Source organism: Rhinoderma darwinii, chromosome 9 (assembly GCF_050947455.1).
Source record: "Rhinoderma darwinii isolate aRhiDar2 chromosome 9, aRhiDar2.hap1, whole genome shotgun sequence".
Classification (NCBI taxonomy): Eukaryota; Metazoa; Chordata; class Amphibia; order Anura; family Rhinodermatidae; genus Rhinoderma; species Rhinoderma darwinii.
In genome coordinates this window covers 5157952-5174296 of record NC_134695.1, presented here as the reverse complement: position 1 = coordinate 5174296, position 16345 = coordinate 5157952, and the positions used below count along the sequence as shown (strand labels likewise).

The 16345-nt window shown below is 41.5% G+C and overlaps 1 protein-coding gene across 1 annotated transcript in view; it reads right to left on the bottom strand.

Annotated features, from left to right (window-relative positions):
• Nucleotides 1-16345, bottom strand: part of LOC142660565 (pre-mRNA-processing factor 39-like) — an 88793-nt gene that overhangs the window by 71249 nt on the left and 1199 nt on the right. The window contains exon 2 of the mRNA XM_075837188.1: nucleotides 15238-15425. Within this exon, the coding sequence (XP_075693303.1) occupies nucleotides 15238-15425 (188 nt within the window). The remainder of the gene's footprint in view (nucleotides 1-15237; nucleotides 15426-16345) is intronic.

Here is a 16345-nt window from a genome sequence, read left to right as displayed (position 1 = left end):
GTGTCCTATACAGCTTTTAGTTCTCTGTAGTTCGGAGACATAATCTTCATCTGAGGAGGCCACGTGCCCTGAAACTGTTTGTCTTGGACCACAAACCCCCAGCCTTGTTTGCTGGCATCTATGTCAATTACCACATAAGGAGACGTTATCCATGGGACCCCTTTGTTTATGTTGTTTGGGCAGAGCCACCAGTGGAGAGAGGATTTTACTGTCTCGGGAATCCGAATTTTTAACTCAAGGAATCTTGTTTTTGATTCCACTGGGATAGAATTAGATTCTCTAATGGTCGGGAGTGGAATTGACTCCACGGAATGGACTGTATGCAAGACGTCATCAAACCTAACATCCGCATTCCTTCTCTTATGGAACAGGCGTCTTTTTCCAAAAATGTCCTCACTTCGGTCTGTAGATTAAATTGTTTCTCCCTTGGAAGGAAAGAATGTTGGAGGGAGGAGTCTAACAGTACTAGGAAGACCTTGTTTTTGGGGAGGAAGACTTGACTTTTCGAAGTTTATTATCCATCCTAATTTCTGTAGTAGGGTAAGAACCTGTAACTGATGGTTGTTTAGTATAGATGGAGTATCCGCTACTAGAAGGAAGTCGTCTAGGTATGGGATGATAACTATGTCTTGACTCCTTAAAAACGCCATAATCTCGGCCAACATTTTTGTAAATACTTTTGGGGGCAGAGGAAATGCCGAAGGGGAGACAACCAAATTGGAAGTTAAGAATAGAAGGACAGCCCTGAATCGCAAATCTGAGGACTCTCTGGTATGCTGGGTGGATAGGGAAGTGATAGTAAGCATCTTTTAAATCTATCGTAGAAATTCATGCTTCTTGATTTATCAGTGGAATAGTCGATCTGATAGACTCCATCTTGAACCTGCAATATTTCACCCATTTGTTCAATATTTTAAGATTGATGATAGTCCTATAAGAACCATGTGTTTTTTTGATCAAGAAGATTTTTGAGTGGTGGCTCTTAAATGTTTCGTTGTGGGGTACTGGAGCAATCGCCTTTAGTTATAGAAGATTCTGGACGTCCAAGATGAGAAATTGATGGAGATTTCTTGATTGGTACGTGGTTAGTTGAAATTTCTCTGGTGGAAGAGAGGAGAACTCTATTTTGTACTCTCTTTGATAATTTCTAGAACCCAAGGGTTCTGGGTTATTTTGGTCCACTTTGTATAAAAGTGTAGGAGTCTTCCTCCTACACTTCTGGCATTATTACTTTGAGGGCTGGAATGAGTTGTTGGGGTTGGGAAGATATCCCCGAACTCTTCCACCTTTGGGGTAAGTCCAGCGGCCCGACTTTCCTTTACCTCTAGAGTTCGGTTGTTGGCGAAACTTACGAAATTGAGAAGTCTTTTTGGGTTTTTCTTCTGGAAACCCTTTCTTCCTATCTGTTGCACTTTCCAACATATTATCTAGGAGGCCCAAACATCAAAGATCCTGTGAAGGGAATGGAGCAAATCTTGTTTTTAGATTTCGTGTCTCCTAACCACATCTTGAGCCACAATGCTCTTCTAGCAGCGTTGGAAAGATCCCCATTCTTAGCGGTAAATCTGACCAATTTGGCTGCTGCATTTACCAAAAACCCTGTTGCCATTTTTAGTAAAGGTAGGTTCCAATATATCTTCTCTTGAAGTTTTTATCGTTAAATGGACCTTGAGTTGGCTCAACCAAATAAACATAGATCTTGCGACAGACGTAGCAGCGATGTTCGTAGAAATGAATGCGGATGAAGATTCCCAGGCTTTTTTCAGCAGTGCATCTGCTTTTCGGTCCATGGGATTCTTTAACAGAGCAATCTTCGAAGCAGATTGCGTTTTTTTTTTAGCAACTCTAGTCATCGGGACGTCAACTTTTGGGACTTCATCCCAAGATTTTGAGACTTCTGGATGAAAAATAAGTCTGTTTTTGAATTCTCTTGAAATGAAGAGCCTCTTTTCAGAATCCTCCCACTCCACCATAATCCTTTTCATGAGATTTTCATTCACAGGGAAAATGTTTGTTTTCCTTTCCGTAAGGCCTCCGAACATTTCATCCTGGATAGTATAGGGGTTGGTTTTCTTCTGGATATCCATTGTTTCCCTAAGGCCGGATTTACACGAGCGTGTGCGTTTTGCGCGCGCAAAAAACGCTGCGTTTTGCGCGCGCAAAAGGCATTTGACAGCTCCGTGTGTCATCCGTGTATGATGCGCGGCTGCGTGATTTTCACGCAGCCGCCATCATAGAGATGAGGTAGTCGACGCCCGTCACTGTCCAAGGTGCTGAAAGAGCTAACTGATCGGCAGTAACTCTTTCAGCACCCTCGACAGTGAATGCCGATCACAATATACACCAACCTGTGAATAAAAAAAGACGTTCAAACTTACCATGAACTGCCTGCTTCCTCCAGTCCGGTCTCCCGGCCGTTGCCTTGGTGACGCGTCCCTCTCTTGTCATCCGGCCCCACCTCCCAGGATGACGCGGCAGGCCATGAGACCGCTGCAGCCTGTGATTGGCTGCAGCCTGTGCTTGGCCTGTGATTGGCTGCAGCTGTCACTTGGCCTGAATTGTCATCCCGGGAGGTCGGACTGGAGGAAGGAGCCGGGACTTATCGGTAAGTCCGAACTTCTGTTTTTTTTTACACGTATATGTATATTGTGATCGAAAGTCACTGTCCATGGTGCTGAAACATTTTAAGTCTTTGAGCACCGTGGGCAGTGACTGTCTCCTGACGTCGCGTACCCGAACATTTTTTGCCGGGTTCGGTCAAAACGAGTTCGGCCGAACCCGGTGAAGTTCGGTGCGCTCATCTCTAATTTGACACTCCGTTTGGATGTTTGTAACCAGAAAAGCACGTGGTGCTTTTCTGTTTACATTCATCCTTTTGACAGCTCTTGCGTGATTTTCGCGCATGCAACGCAGGACCGTCCGTGTGGCATGCGTTGTTTTCACGCACCCATTGAAGTCAATGGGTGCGTGTTGCGTGAAAAACGCAAGAATATAGAACATGTCGTGAGTTTTACGCAACGCACTCACGCAGCGCAAAATTCACGCATCGTCTAAACAGCCCCATAGACTATTATAGGTGCGTACGACACGCGTGAAAAGCACGCGCGTATAATACGCTCGTGTAAATGAGGCCTAATTGCCTGGATTAAGGTATCGGACATGTCAGAAGAGAAATAAAATTTCTTCTACTGTGTGGATGAGGTTGAAGGTAACAGTTCTTCCCCTTCTTCCAATAAATAATAACATTCTTGTTCAGAGTCAGAACCCTGGGAAGGTGGGCACCACTTTTGCTCTACTTCTATCCGTGGTTTCTTTGCACGAGAGTTCGACGAAATTTCTTGAGGAGGGGTGAGGGAGGCTACAGACGGATTCACTTCCTCACGAATAATAGCCCTCAGCTCAGACATAAACGTGGGTTGTTCTTCTTTCAGTAGTTTTGTGATACAATCCAGACACAACTGTTCCTTATGCAATTATAGCAATTTCTTCCCACAGGTCGCACATTTTTTAACTTTCTTTTTAAAGGGAAGGTGTCATGAAATATTTTTTATTTTTATCAAATTGATTTTAGTATGATATTAAAATAAATTTTATTTATTTGTGTTCTTGTGTTCTACTTTTTTCTTACTTCGAACAGAGATGGAATACGGCACATACAACCCCATAGAGAATGCGAACGGGAGCCGTTCCATTCACTGCAGCGTACGCCGTCTCTGTGGGAACGGCGCATGCGCCGCTCCCACACAGACGAAAAGGAAGGTCTTTGGCAGAGCGAAATCCGGCGCCATTTTCATGTGGACCGGAAGCCGCTGCCGGACAGTAAGATGACGACTTCCGGCCGCGGCTTCCGGACATATATTCAAGGAAGCCAAGGTGCAAGGAATAGGAGCGGAGGCGGCAGCAGGAGCAGGTAAGTTATGTTCGTGTATGTGATGTGTGTATTATGTTCGTGCATTTTTGTGTTATACTGTCTGCTGAGCACTGTATCTAATCCTCCTACACTGTGCAGTCGCTCAGAAAATGGCGGCACACAGTGTAGGAGGTTTGAAGATTCAAACCCCTCATTCTCCTGGCACTAGTCAGAATAAGGGAGGGGGGATTGTGTGAGGACACTAGAGTGTGTCTACCCCAAATTTGCAGCATAAAGCAATGAGGTTGCTTTACCACATTGACCATGCTGTAATTTTATGAATCTGCTCCCTCTAGTGACCAGCACATGGAAATTTATAATATTTCCTGACTTGTGAAAAAATTAAAAAAATGTGTAATCACTTAAATAATAATTGTTTAACTAAAAAAAAAAAAATTCTAGCGACACATTCCCTTTAAGGTCTGTTTGTCTCTGGGAGGATTCTTTATTGTAGAGAAACAAAGGCAGATAAAGTAAACCTTACTTACATACTGAGTCATCCCCTTAACCCCAAGGGCGAGACTCACATGACCCTGGGACATATTTGGAATTCCATCAGAAGGAGGTAGTTCCATCACCGCACCAAGCATATAATCCAAAATCTAACTCAAAAGATATATGATATAAGCTGTATATATCCTCGTTACAGGCATTAGCTCCAACACGTACCTGTGCGGGTCCCTTTATATATACGGGCGTTTTTGAATTCTCCCCCCTTCCAATATGGCCGCGGAACGGAAGTAGCCGGACATTATTTTCGATGATGGGGCTACTCCAAGATGTGGCCGCGTCATGGACCAGAGTGACGCGTCCAGTGAGAGGTCACTTCCAGTGAAGTGGCCGCTGCCGACGTTACTTCCGCTACTCCAAATATATGGAGCTCCCGATCCCCGCATGGGTGCTTGCGACTTTTGGCTCGAAGCCGTACTTGGGAGTCCTGAACCTGCACACTACAAGAATCCAGCCTGGGATCCATAAAGGTTAGCGCTTCGGTTTGGTGAACTAAGGGACCTCTCATAAGAGAGGTGTTAGCCTAGACACATAGGGGGAATAGAAGGAGAAGTTCAGACTCCCCGATCTAGCCCCCTGCCTGAATTTTCCAGGAGCGATCTCTCTCTGCACCTGACCCTTTAGGGACAGGAAGAACAATGGCAGGTGGGTGGTGGGAGGGGCCTTTTAACCTCTGTTGTCTTCCTGTCCCTATAGAGGTCAAGAGGGCAACCTCCTGTGGTGTGCTCATGAGGGACGTACTGGAAAACAGGAATTTTTATCGCTCATTGTAAAATACTTTTCTCATCACATTCATTGTGGGACACACATAATGACTTTGGTATAGCTGCATCCACTAGGTGACATACACTAAACAAAAAGACACTGAGCGAACCAGTTTGTACATAAGGCTAAGTTCACTCTACTGTAAGTATACGTTTACTTCTCTTCCGTCAGAGGAAGAGAGGATGGAAATATTAAACAGAAAGCAATGGTTCCATTAGAATTACCATTGATTTCAATAGTAAATATTTTGTTTCAGTTGTTTTGCGTTCGCTAGGTTTCAGTATTTTTATACGGAAACAAAAGTGCAGTCTGCAGAACTTTTGTTTCCGTTCAAAAAAATCTATGGTAATTCTAACGGAACCGTTGCTTTCCGTTTAATGTTTCGATCCTCTCTACCTCTGACGGAAGAGAAGTAAGCGTATACTTATACTATTACTATAAACTATTACAACTAACCACAGGAACTCTGAACCATATGAGAATTAACCCGGTCTCATCAGCTGCACTAGGTAAAACGCAAGTCCCAACACTCCTCCCCACATGTCTTTAGGTGCCTCATACCCGATTCATGGGTAGCCGCCCCTTAGCTCCTGCTAATAAAAGGCCCATCAGGAGCTGATGAACAGCAACTGATCTAGGGATTGGGTTATAGCAGTTCCTTACACGTGACGGTCAAAATGTGTTTTTTGCCTGCAGCCCAAAGAAAAACCACAACTTTTTGTAAAAATTGCTGTAAAAGGGTGCGGTTCTGCAGCTAAATACCAGATGTGTGAACCCAGTTAGGTGACTATGTCAGTAGAGGTCCGGGTGCCAGCCCAGCATTTGATTTAGGGGATAACTTTAAACCAATAGATAATGGTCGGTATACGCTGCACCAGGAATTGATGCCCTCAATATACACTACAGCGGTGCCTGGAGCTGAAGAGGACCCAGAAGCAAAGGTGGGTAAGTATGCAGGGGTTTGGTCTCACCTGATGTCTACATTTTTTTGGAGTTTGACAAGGGGTCTGATTAATTTGGGTTCTGGTCAGGGGTCTAAATTAATATAGCGGTCTGATCTGGGAGGAAGCAGCCCAATTGGCATCCTGTGTTGTCGCACATTGGCTAATGTGATGATTTCATCATGCCAGTCAGCGTGAGGCTGCTGACTTCCAATCAAGTAGGGAGAGACAGCGCTGGAGTATTGTGAACTGGTCACTATTTATTAGGGGCAGTCTATATATGCAGCACTATACATGGCAATTTTACATGGGACCCTATACATAATTTTATATGAAGCACTTAGAGTGGCACTATTTATATTATACAATTTTATATTGGGAACTATACGTATTATGGCACTATTTACTATGGAGCACTATGTGTATGGTGCTATTTAGTGTGGGGCACTACATGTATTGGATTATTTACTATGAGCTACTGTCTTTTCCTCCAGTTCAGTATTTGGGGGCACCAAGCAGTACAACAAACACGTTATCAGGGGTCACAGCAGAATGGCACTATTAAAAGGGTTTTCCGACAAACAAATGTATCCCCTATCCACATGTGTGATTGCTGGGGGTCTCATTGCTGGGACCACGAGGGATGAGGGGAGCAGGGGGACCGAAAGTGGAGCGTGGAGAATGGAGAGCTGGTGCGCAAGGTCGACCAGCGCTCCATTCATTTCTATGGAGCTGCCGGAGACAGCAGTCCTGTAGAAATTAATAGAGCGCTGGCCGATGATAGAGTTCTACCCATCGCTGGCGATCCCACATGTATCCCCTATACATGCATATGTGGGAAAACCCCTTTATTGGGGACTGAAGGATGGGGGGGTCGTGAAGAGGGTTGAGAGCAGCTGATGTAGCTGGTGCCAGTGCTGTTAATATATCAGTTGATATACTGAATTGGATGAATGTAGATATGGTCCAAGCTAAATTAAATAAATCTGCACAAGGCCCCTGGACCAGATGGGTTACACCCAAGAATTCTTAAAGATCTTAGTTCAGTTATTTCTGTCCCCCTTTTAATAATATTCAGAGATTCTCTAGTGACTGGTATAGTGTCAAGAGACTGGCGCAGGGAAAATGTGGTGCCTATTTTCAAACAGGGCTCTAGGTCTTCCCCGGGTAATTATAGACCAGTAGGCTTAACATCCATTGTGGAGAAAATGTTTGAGGGGCTATTGAGGGACTATATACAGGATTATGTGACAAAAAATAGTATTATAAGTGACAGCCAGCACGGTTTTACTAAGGACAGAAGTTGTCAAACTAACCTGATCTGTTTTTATGAAGAGGTGAGCAGAAGCCTAGACAGAGGGGCCGCTGTGGATATAGTGTTTTTGGACTTTGCAAAGGCCTTTGACACTGTCCCTCATAGATGCCTAATGGGTAAATGAAGGACTATAGGTTTAGAAACTATAGTTTGTAATTGGATTGAGAATTGGCTCAAGGACCGTATCCAGAGAGTTGTGGTCAATGATTCCTACTCTGTATGGTCCCCGGTTATAAGTGGTGTACCCCAGGGTTCAGTGCTGGGACCACTATTATTCAACTTATTTATAAATGATATAGAGGATGGGATTAATAGCACTATTTTTATTTTTGCAGATGACACCAAGCTATGTAATATAGTTCAGTCTATGGAAGATGTTCGTGAATTGCAAGCGGATTTAAACAAACTAAGTGTTTGGGCATCCAGTTGGCAAATTAAGCTTAATGTAGATAAATGTAAAGTTCTGCATCTGGGTACCAACAACCTGCAGGCATCATATGTCCTAGGGGGATCTACACTGGGGGAGTCACTCGTTGAGAAGGATCTGGGTGTACTTGTAAATCATAAATTAAATAACAGCATGCAATGTCAATCAGCTGCTTCAAAGGCCAGCAGGATATTGTCGTGTATTAAAAGAGGCATGGACTCGCGGGTCAGGGATGTAATATTGCCACTTTACAAAGCATTAGTGAGGCCTCATCTAGAATATGCAGTTCAGTTCTGGGCTCCAGTTCGGACATGGGAAATCTAAGTTATGAGGAAAGATTAAAATAATTAAACCAATTTAGCCATGAAAAAAGACTACTAAGGGGGGAAATGATTAATTTATATAAATATATTAACGGCACATACAAAAAATATGGTGAAATCCTGTTCCATGTAAAACCCCCTAAAAAAAAAAGGGGGTACTCCCTCCTTCTGGAGAAAAAAAGGTTCAACCTGCAGAGGCGACAAGCCTTCTTTACTGTGAGAACTGTGAATCTATGGAATAGTCTACCGCAGGAGCTGGTCACAGCAGGGTCAGTAGATGGCTTTAAAAAAGGCTTAGATAATTTCCTAGAACAAAAAAATATAAGCTTCTATGTGTAGAAATTTTACCTTCCCTTGGTTGAACTTGATGGACATGTGTCTTTATTCAAGAGTACTAACTATGTAACTATGAGATGTGCTGGGAAATAATAGAGCTAAAGATGACTGTGCTGCAAACTCTGCAAAGGTAAAAATCGTAGCTGAAAGAAATCGTCATTCCGGTCTGGGCCAAATGGGGAAAGCAAACGACTGCAAATCACAAGACGTCACCTGTGAGTCACTGGAAGTAAATGTTTTTTTTCGGTATTTGACCGTGTCTGATCAGTATTTTATTAATTTATTCAGTGTGGTAATATTCTGCAGACCGGTGTAGTATCTGACTACTATATGATCACTGTATTCAGTCTCAGTATATTGATAACATTCAGTCCCGATTCATTATTCAGTCCCATTACGGTGGCGTTATTCAGTCCCAATATGGCAGCCTTATCCAGTCACGGTATGGCAGCGTTATCCAGTCACGGTATGGTGGTGTTATTACGTCATTGTATGGTGGTATTATTTAGTAACAGTATGGGGGTATTATTCAATCATGGTATGGTGATAATATTTAGTCACTGTGTTTATTATTATTTTGGGATAGGACTAATCTATGTACGCAGATTCTGGTACAGCATAATGTTCCCTTTATTTCCCAATATAGCACTAGTGTTGGAGTACATGGTCCACACCACTGAACACCAGGACCTGGCTATGCGCTGGGCAGCAATGCCAAGTCTAAATGCCATTATGAGCCGCATATACATTTTGCAATTGTGCTACCGATAAATATTTTTATGGCATTACAATTGATGATCAATGACAAATGATAGTTTTATCGTTGATCGTCTCCTTTGTGAACACAGACCGATTACTGTTACGATTGCTAAAATAAAACTAGCAAATCATGATGATAATTGGTGAGTCTAAATGTGCCTACTAGTGCAGCCAGTTTTTGCCTTTCCGACAGAGCCCCATTTTTCAGATCTGATGTCTCACTTTATGTGGTAATAACTTTGTAGTGCTTTTACTTATTAAAGCGATTCTGAAATTGTTTTCTCATGACACATTCTACTTTATGTTAGTGGTAATTTTGGTCGCTATTATCTGTGTAAAACACTGAAATTTCAAATTTCTCTGCTTGTAAGACACAAAACAGTTACTAGTTTACCATAGGTCTACTTTATGTTGGCATTGAATTTCTTTTATCTTTTTAGGACATTCAAAGTTTAGCAGCAATTCGTCAAATTTTAAATTTCGTATTACACTCTAAAATACGCCTGCAAACAGCTTCTGGTTGATTTCAATGAAAAATACAGTTTGTTTCATATGAAGCATATTTTTACTGAATTTAAAAACGCCTCATAAAAATATATTTCGCAAAAAAGAAGTGACATGTCACTTACTGAAACGTTTTACAAGCTGATTTTTAATTAACATTTGAAAAAAACGCAACGAAAAAAGGTTCTAAAATACACTTGAAGAAATCAAACACTCTGAAAATCATCTCTAAAAACTTATGGATTCAGGTGCTGTTTTCGCTTAAAATCAACCTCGTATTTTTGTGCCCCAAACAAAAGCAGTGTGAACATAACGTAAAACGTGTTTTACAGGAAAGAAAGCAAAGTGGAGGTGAAAAGTAAAAAATAATTATTTTTGCAAAAATTTGAATTCAACCCTTTTTTTCTTTAACACAGCAGGTGTTAACAGAGAACCGCAACTTATTATTTATAACCATTATCCTGCAGTTTTAGAACTATGCCATATTTCCCCTAGTGTGTAATTTGATTGAAACACAGGCCTCAGAGATGAAGGAGTACATGTGAATATCGGGCCCTCCTTTTTATTAGGATGTTTTCCAGGCATCACAATAAGCTTACAGAAGCCTTGAGGTGACAAAACAGGAGTAACAACCCCAGAAAGACTCCAATTTGAAAACCTCATCTCCAAGGAATTAATCTATGGGTGAGGGAGTATATTGATTCCACAGGTGTATTGTGGAATTATTTTCATTTGGGCCGCAAGAAAGAAAAATACAGAGTATGGAAATACCCCATAAGCAGTTGTAAACTACTGCTTGGGCACACGACAGAAAGGGAAGGAGCACCACTTGGCTTATGGAGCGTAGATTTTGCAGGAATGATTTGCGGACGCCAAGTTGCATTTTCAGACACCCTGAGGTACCAGTACAGTAGAAACTCCCCAGAAGTGACCTTATTTTTGAAACTACACCCCCTTAAGAATACATCTAGGGGTATATTGAGTTTTTTTACCCCACAGGTTACAGTAATTCTGACATTGTCTATTTATTTTTAATATTCCGTTCACTGTGTGGTATAAATGACATGTTAACTTTATTTTTCTAGTAAGGACGATTACCTGAATACCAAATTTATATTTTTTTCTGTTTTACTACTTTTACACAATGAAGAAGCGTTTATTTTTAAAATCATGTTTTTGTGTCGTCATATTCGGAGAGCCATTTTTCTGTCAACGGAGCCGTGTGAGGGCTTGTTTTTGTGGGACAAGCTGTAGTTTTTATTAGTACCATTTTGGGGTACATGCAACTTTTTATTCCATTTTTTTGGAGTCAAGGTGACCAAAAAACAGCAATTCTGGAATGTTTTTTCATTCTTTTTTTTTTACGTCGTTCACTGTGCTGGATGAATAATCTAAACATTTTATAGCTCCCTTTCCAACTAAAGAGGCTCTGTCACCACATTATAAGTGCCCTATCTCCTATATAAGGAGATCGGCGCTGTAATGTAGGTGACAGTAATGCTTTTTATTTCGAAAAACGATCTATTTTAAACCACTTTATGAGCGATTTTTAGCTTTATGCTAATGAGTTTCTTAATGCCCACGTGGGCGTGTTTTTACTTTAGACCAAGTGGGCATTGCACAGAGGAGTGTATGACGCTGACCAATCAGCGTCATGCACTCCTCTCCATTCATTTACACTGCACTAGCGATATAGCTATATCGTTATGTGCAGCCACATAAACACACTATAACATTACAGCAGTGTCCTGATAATGAATATAAATTACCTCCAGCCAGGACGTGATGTTTATTCAGAATCCTGACACGTCTGTAGCGTCTCTGTGAGATTTACAGCAAGGCAAACGTAATCTCGCGAGATTACGATATAACCTGTCATTTCAAACGAGATTACGCTTGCCTTGCTGGAATCTCACAGAAAAGATTCAGAAGTGTCAGGATTCTGAATAAACATCACGTCCAGGCTGGTAGTGATATTTATTTATTATCAGGACACTACAGTAATGTTAGTGTTTGTGTATGTAGCTGCACAAAACGATATAACTATATCGCTAGTGCAGTGTAAATGAAGGGAGAGAGGTTATGACGCTTATTGGTCACTGATTGGTCAGCGTCATACGCTCCTCTGTACAACGCCCACTTGGTCTAAAGTAAAACACGCCCACTTGGGCATTAAGAAACTCAAAACTAAAAATCGCTCATAAAGTGGTGAAAATAGATAGTTTTTCTAAATAAAAAGCACTGCTGTCATCTACATTATAGCGCCCATCTCCTTATATAGGAGATAGGGCACTTATAATGTGGTGACAGAGCCTCTTAAGGGACTGTTCACATCAGCGTTTGGGTTCCGTTCAACCTTTCAGTAAAAGGAACCAACGAACGGAAAGCTGAACGGAAACTGCCGTTTCCGTTTGCATTACCATTGATTTCAATGGTAATGCTTCCGTTTCAGTATATTTCGGTTCCGTGAAATTTTTTATTTTTTTTCATGGAAACAATAGTGCTGTTGACTGCGTTCTTGTTTCCGTGAAAAAAAAACGGAAAATTTACGGAACGTAAAAAACGGAAAGTAATGAAACAGAAGCATTACTACTGAGATCAATGGTAATGAAAATGGAAGCGATAGTTTCTGTTCGGCTTTCCGTTCATCTGTTCCTATGACGAAATAGTTGACGGAACCAATGAACGGAACCAGAACACTGATGTGAACAGGCACTTAGCCAGATAGCTGTGACGCATTCGTTTCAATCAGATCTCAATGAATGCAATGACTTTTACTGGGTTCATTAGGTTTCTGGGTTTTTGACGACAAGAATAGAGCTGCAAACTACACAAGAAACAGAAACCAGAAAGAATGGAGAAAGGTGCTAGTGTGAATAGAGCCTAAATCTACAATATATGTTCATATGGAATTCTAGGAAAGCGGAATTTTGATTTGAGCTGCTTGCAGCGAGTATAGGGCAAACTATCAAAACCACATGTCAGAAGATGTAATCATTGGGTCTGTGCCCTTGGATCCCACCAACAAAGAGGCTCCTTACTTTATGGTTTGAAGATCTTCTGTCAATGTAATTTTCCATTCACCTCAATGGGACTAAATAAGAACGCCCCTTTGTTCTAGTGATCGTGGGAGGGTGGGTGTCAAATGGAACAGACATTATGTTTCAGTCAGTGACATGTCAGATGTATAAAGGTGAACCGCGACTTTACAGTTGTAGGGGAAACAGTGCTTTGCAATGGTGCTGGTTGCATACAGATAGCAAATAGGAGAGACATCAGTCTTAACTTTTTTTTATTTTTTATTAACCATTCCTTCCTTTCAGATCCACTTCTGGCCTTGGCTGAAAAAACAGACAAAAACTGCCACAAAAACTGCCACAAAAACTGCGTGCGTGATCCTGGGCTAAAGAAGTTTTATCAAAATAATATTATACTTATATGTTATAAACATATCTTTTAACCCCTTCCCGACATCGACCGGATATATACGGCGCACTTCGGGTGGGGGAATACGGAGCGAGCTCACGGGCTGAGCCTGCTCCATAGAACAACTGTGTTGGCTGTGTGATACAGCCGACACTTCAGGATAACAAGCGCGATCCCGCTCGTTTAACCCGTTAAATGCTGCGGTCAATTGCGACCGCAGCATTTAATTGATTAGAAACAGGGGGGCGGCCCCATGTAAAGTTGCAACGCCTCCCCCCACCTCCGCGAGCGCAGGGTGTCGTTGGCTGGTTGGGTCTGCCATCTTTGTACTTCTATGAGAGTGTCAGTATCACAATATGCTGCAATACATTAGTATTGCAATATATAGGATGCAAGTGATCCAATGATCGCTGGTTCAAGTCCCCTAGGGGGACAAATTAAAAAAGTAAAAAACAGTCAAATATATTTTTTTAATAAATACATATTTTTTTTTAAATGTAAAGTTATTTTTTTTTAAAAAAACACCTTTTCCCATATTCCCCTAAGCACAATGTAAAAATTTTTAAAATTAACATAACCGGTATCGGCGCGTCCGTAAAAGTCTGAACTATTACAATATACGGTATCATTATTTAGTCTGCACGGTGAACACTGTAAAAAATAAAAAATTACAGAATCGCTGTTTTTTGTTCACTTCATCTCCCACAAAAAAATGGAGCAAAAACTGATCAAAAAGTCTCATGTACCCCTAATGGAATATCAATAGAAACTACAGCTCGCCCCGCGAAAAACAAGCCCTCATACTGCTCAATCGACGGAAAAATAAAAACTGTATGGCTCTCAGAATATGGCGACAAAACGGCAACATTTTATTTTTAACAATCGTTTTTTTCGTGTAAGAGTAGTAAATCATAAAAAAAACTATATAACACAAACCCCCAAAAAGATTGAGGAATTGCTGTTTTTTTCCTATTCCACCCCACAAATATTTTTTCCCCAGTTTCCCACTACATTATATGGTACAATAAATGGTGCTGTGAAAATCTGCAACTTGTTCTGCAAAAAACCAAGCCCTCATACGGCAATATTAACGGAAAAATAAAAAAGTTATGGCTTTTGGAAGGTGTGGAGGAAAAAACGAAAGTGAAAATCCGAAAAGGGTTGGGTTAATCCCTCAGAGGAAAGGCAAACGGAAACCTCAGCTTCCGTTTCCCTCACCAATGAACTCAATGGTGATGGAAACTTAGCTAATGGTTTCCGTCTGTCACCGTTGTGACACCGTTCCGTTGTTTCGGACAGAATAAATAACGCAGTCGATTGCGCTATTGATTCCGTCAAAATGACGGAACCCTGTCACAACGTTGACAGACGGAAACCATTAAATAGGTTTCCGTGACCATTGAGATCAATGGTGAGGGAAACAGAAGCTGAGGTTTCCGTTTGCCTTTCCGTTGAGGGGTTAACTGGACAGAACACCTCATCGGAAGGGCAACGATGTTGTAACTCTCTATACAATAATTAAGTTCTTTAAAGGTTTTATAAAACTGGAAAATCCCTTTAAAGAGGCTCTGTCACCACATTATAAGTGGCCTATATTGTACATGATGTGATCGGAGCTGTAATGTAGATTACAGTAGTTTTTTATTTAGAAAAACGATCATTTTTGACGAAGTTATGACCTATTTTAGCTTTATGCTAATGACCAACTGGGCGTGTTTTACTTTTTGACCAAGTGGGCATTGTAAAGCGAAGTGTATGATGCTGACCAATCAGTGTCATACACTTCTCTCCAATCATTTACTATGCACATAGTGATTTTACTAGATCACACTGTGCAGTCACATACTCATACACTAACGTTACTGAAGTGTCTTGAGAGTTAATAGACATCGCTTCCAGCCAGGACGCGATGTCTATTCACAATCCCGACACTTTGGTAACGTTTGTGTGTGACTTATAGGCACTTATAATCTGGTGACAGAGCCTCTTTAAATAAAAAAGCAATGAGGGTTTGATCTTACCTCTTTCTCTGCATATGCTACAAGCTTTGTCCATGAAGTGAAATCACTGGGTTTCATTGTAGCTGCTCTCCAGTAACTGCTGAAGTCTGGGGGCATACTGGAATTATCTTCATCATCACTACCTGAACAATCTTCAGTGGTTAGGACATCACAATTCTGGGAAGACTGACTAGAGATAGACAGGGATCCTGTAAACGGATAAGAGTATATAGGTAATATTTTGGGCGACTGACAAGCAAAGTGTTCGGTTATATGAGAGATTCAATACATCGACACAGCAGTTACCAAAAGCTGATGCTGATTGTGATCCAACATTGTTGTGGCAGCCCACTCCAGAGAGAACAGATGCCTATATGCACACCATACTCTCCCCCATTTATATTACAGGGGTTTTCCAGTCCCGAGAAATTGATGGCCTATCCTCAGGATAGGCCATCAATATGTGATCAGTCGGGTTCTGACTCCAGCGAATCATAAGGCCATGTTTACTCGTTGAGGATTCTGTAAGGATTTAGGTGCAAATTCCACAACTAAATTCTGACAGAATCCGCTAACATTCCTCTGGCAATGCACGTGAATGGGGTATTTTACACCCCAAATCACACACGCAGGAAAACAAAAGGGCTGCAGAATTTAAGATCTACTGTATTTTCAATATTGCCATAGTTTCTGAAAAAGTTTCATATTCGCTCTTCGGAATTACAATGGAACTAAACCACATGTGATTCCGCTGGCAAACCTGCGTCAGAAATCAGAGATTTAACTGTGGATTTCCACTGTGGTTATCTAAAAAATCCTATGGCAAATCCATGCTGCGTGACACAGACAATCATCATCTTCTAGAAGCTGCTTTAGAAATAAGAACAAGCTCGCCTTTTAAGGGTATGACCCCCACGGTGCAACATGGACGTGGTTTGAGATGATTCCTAAAAAATGCTCCTGGTTGGCGTGCTTGTTAATAGTTGTGCAATGGTGCAGGTAAAACTGCTATTTACCTGCAAAATCGTGAGGCCAGAAGGGTTTATTCATTTTGCTGAACTATGCCGTTTCCGTAACTACATTGAAGTAAACGGTAGTTCAGGTAGCTCCCGAATTCCGGAACAGTGTA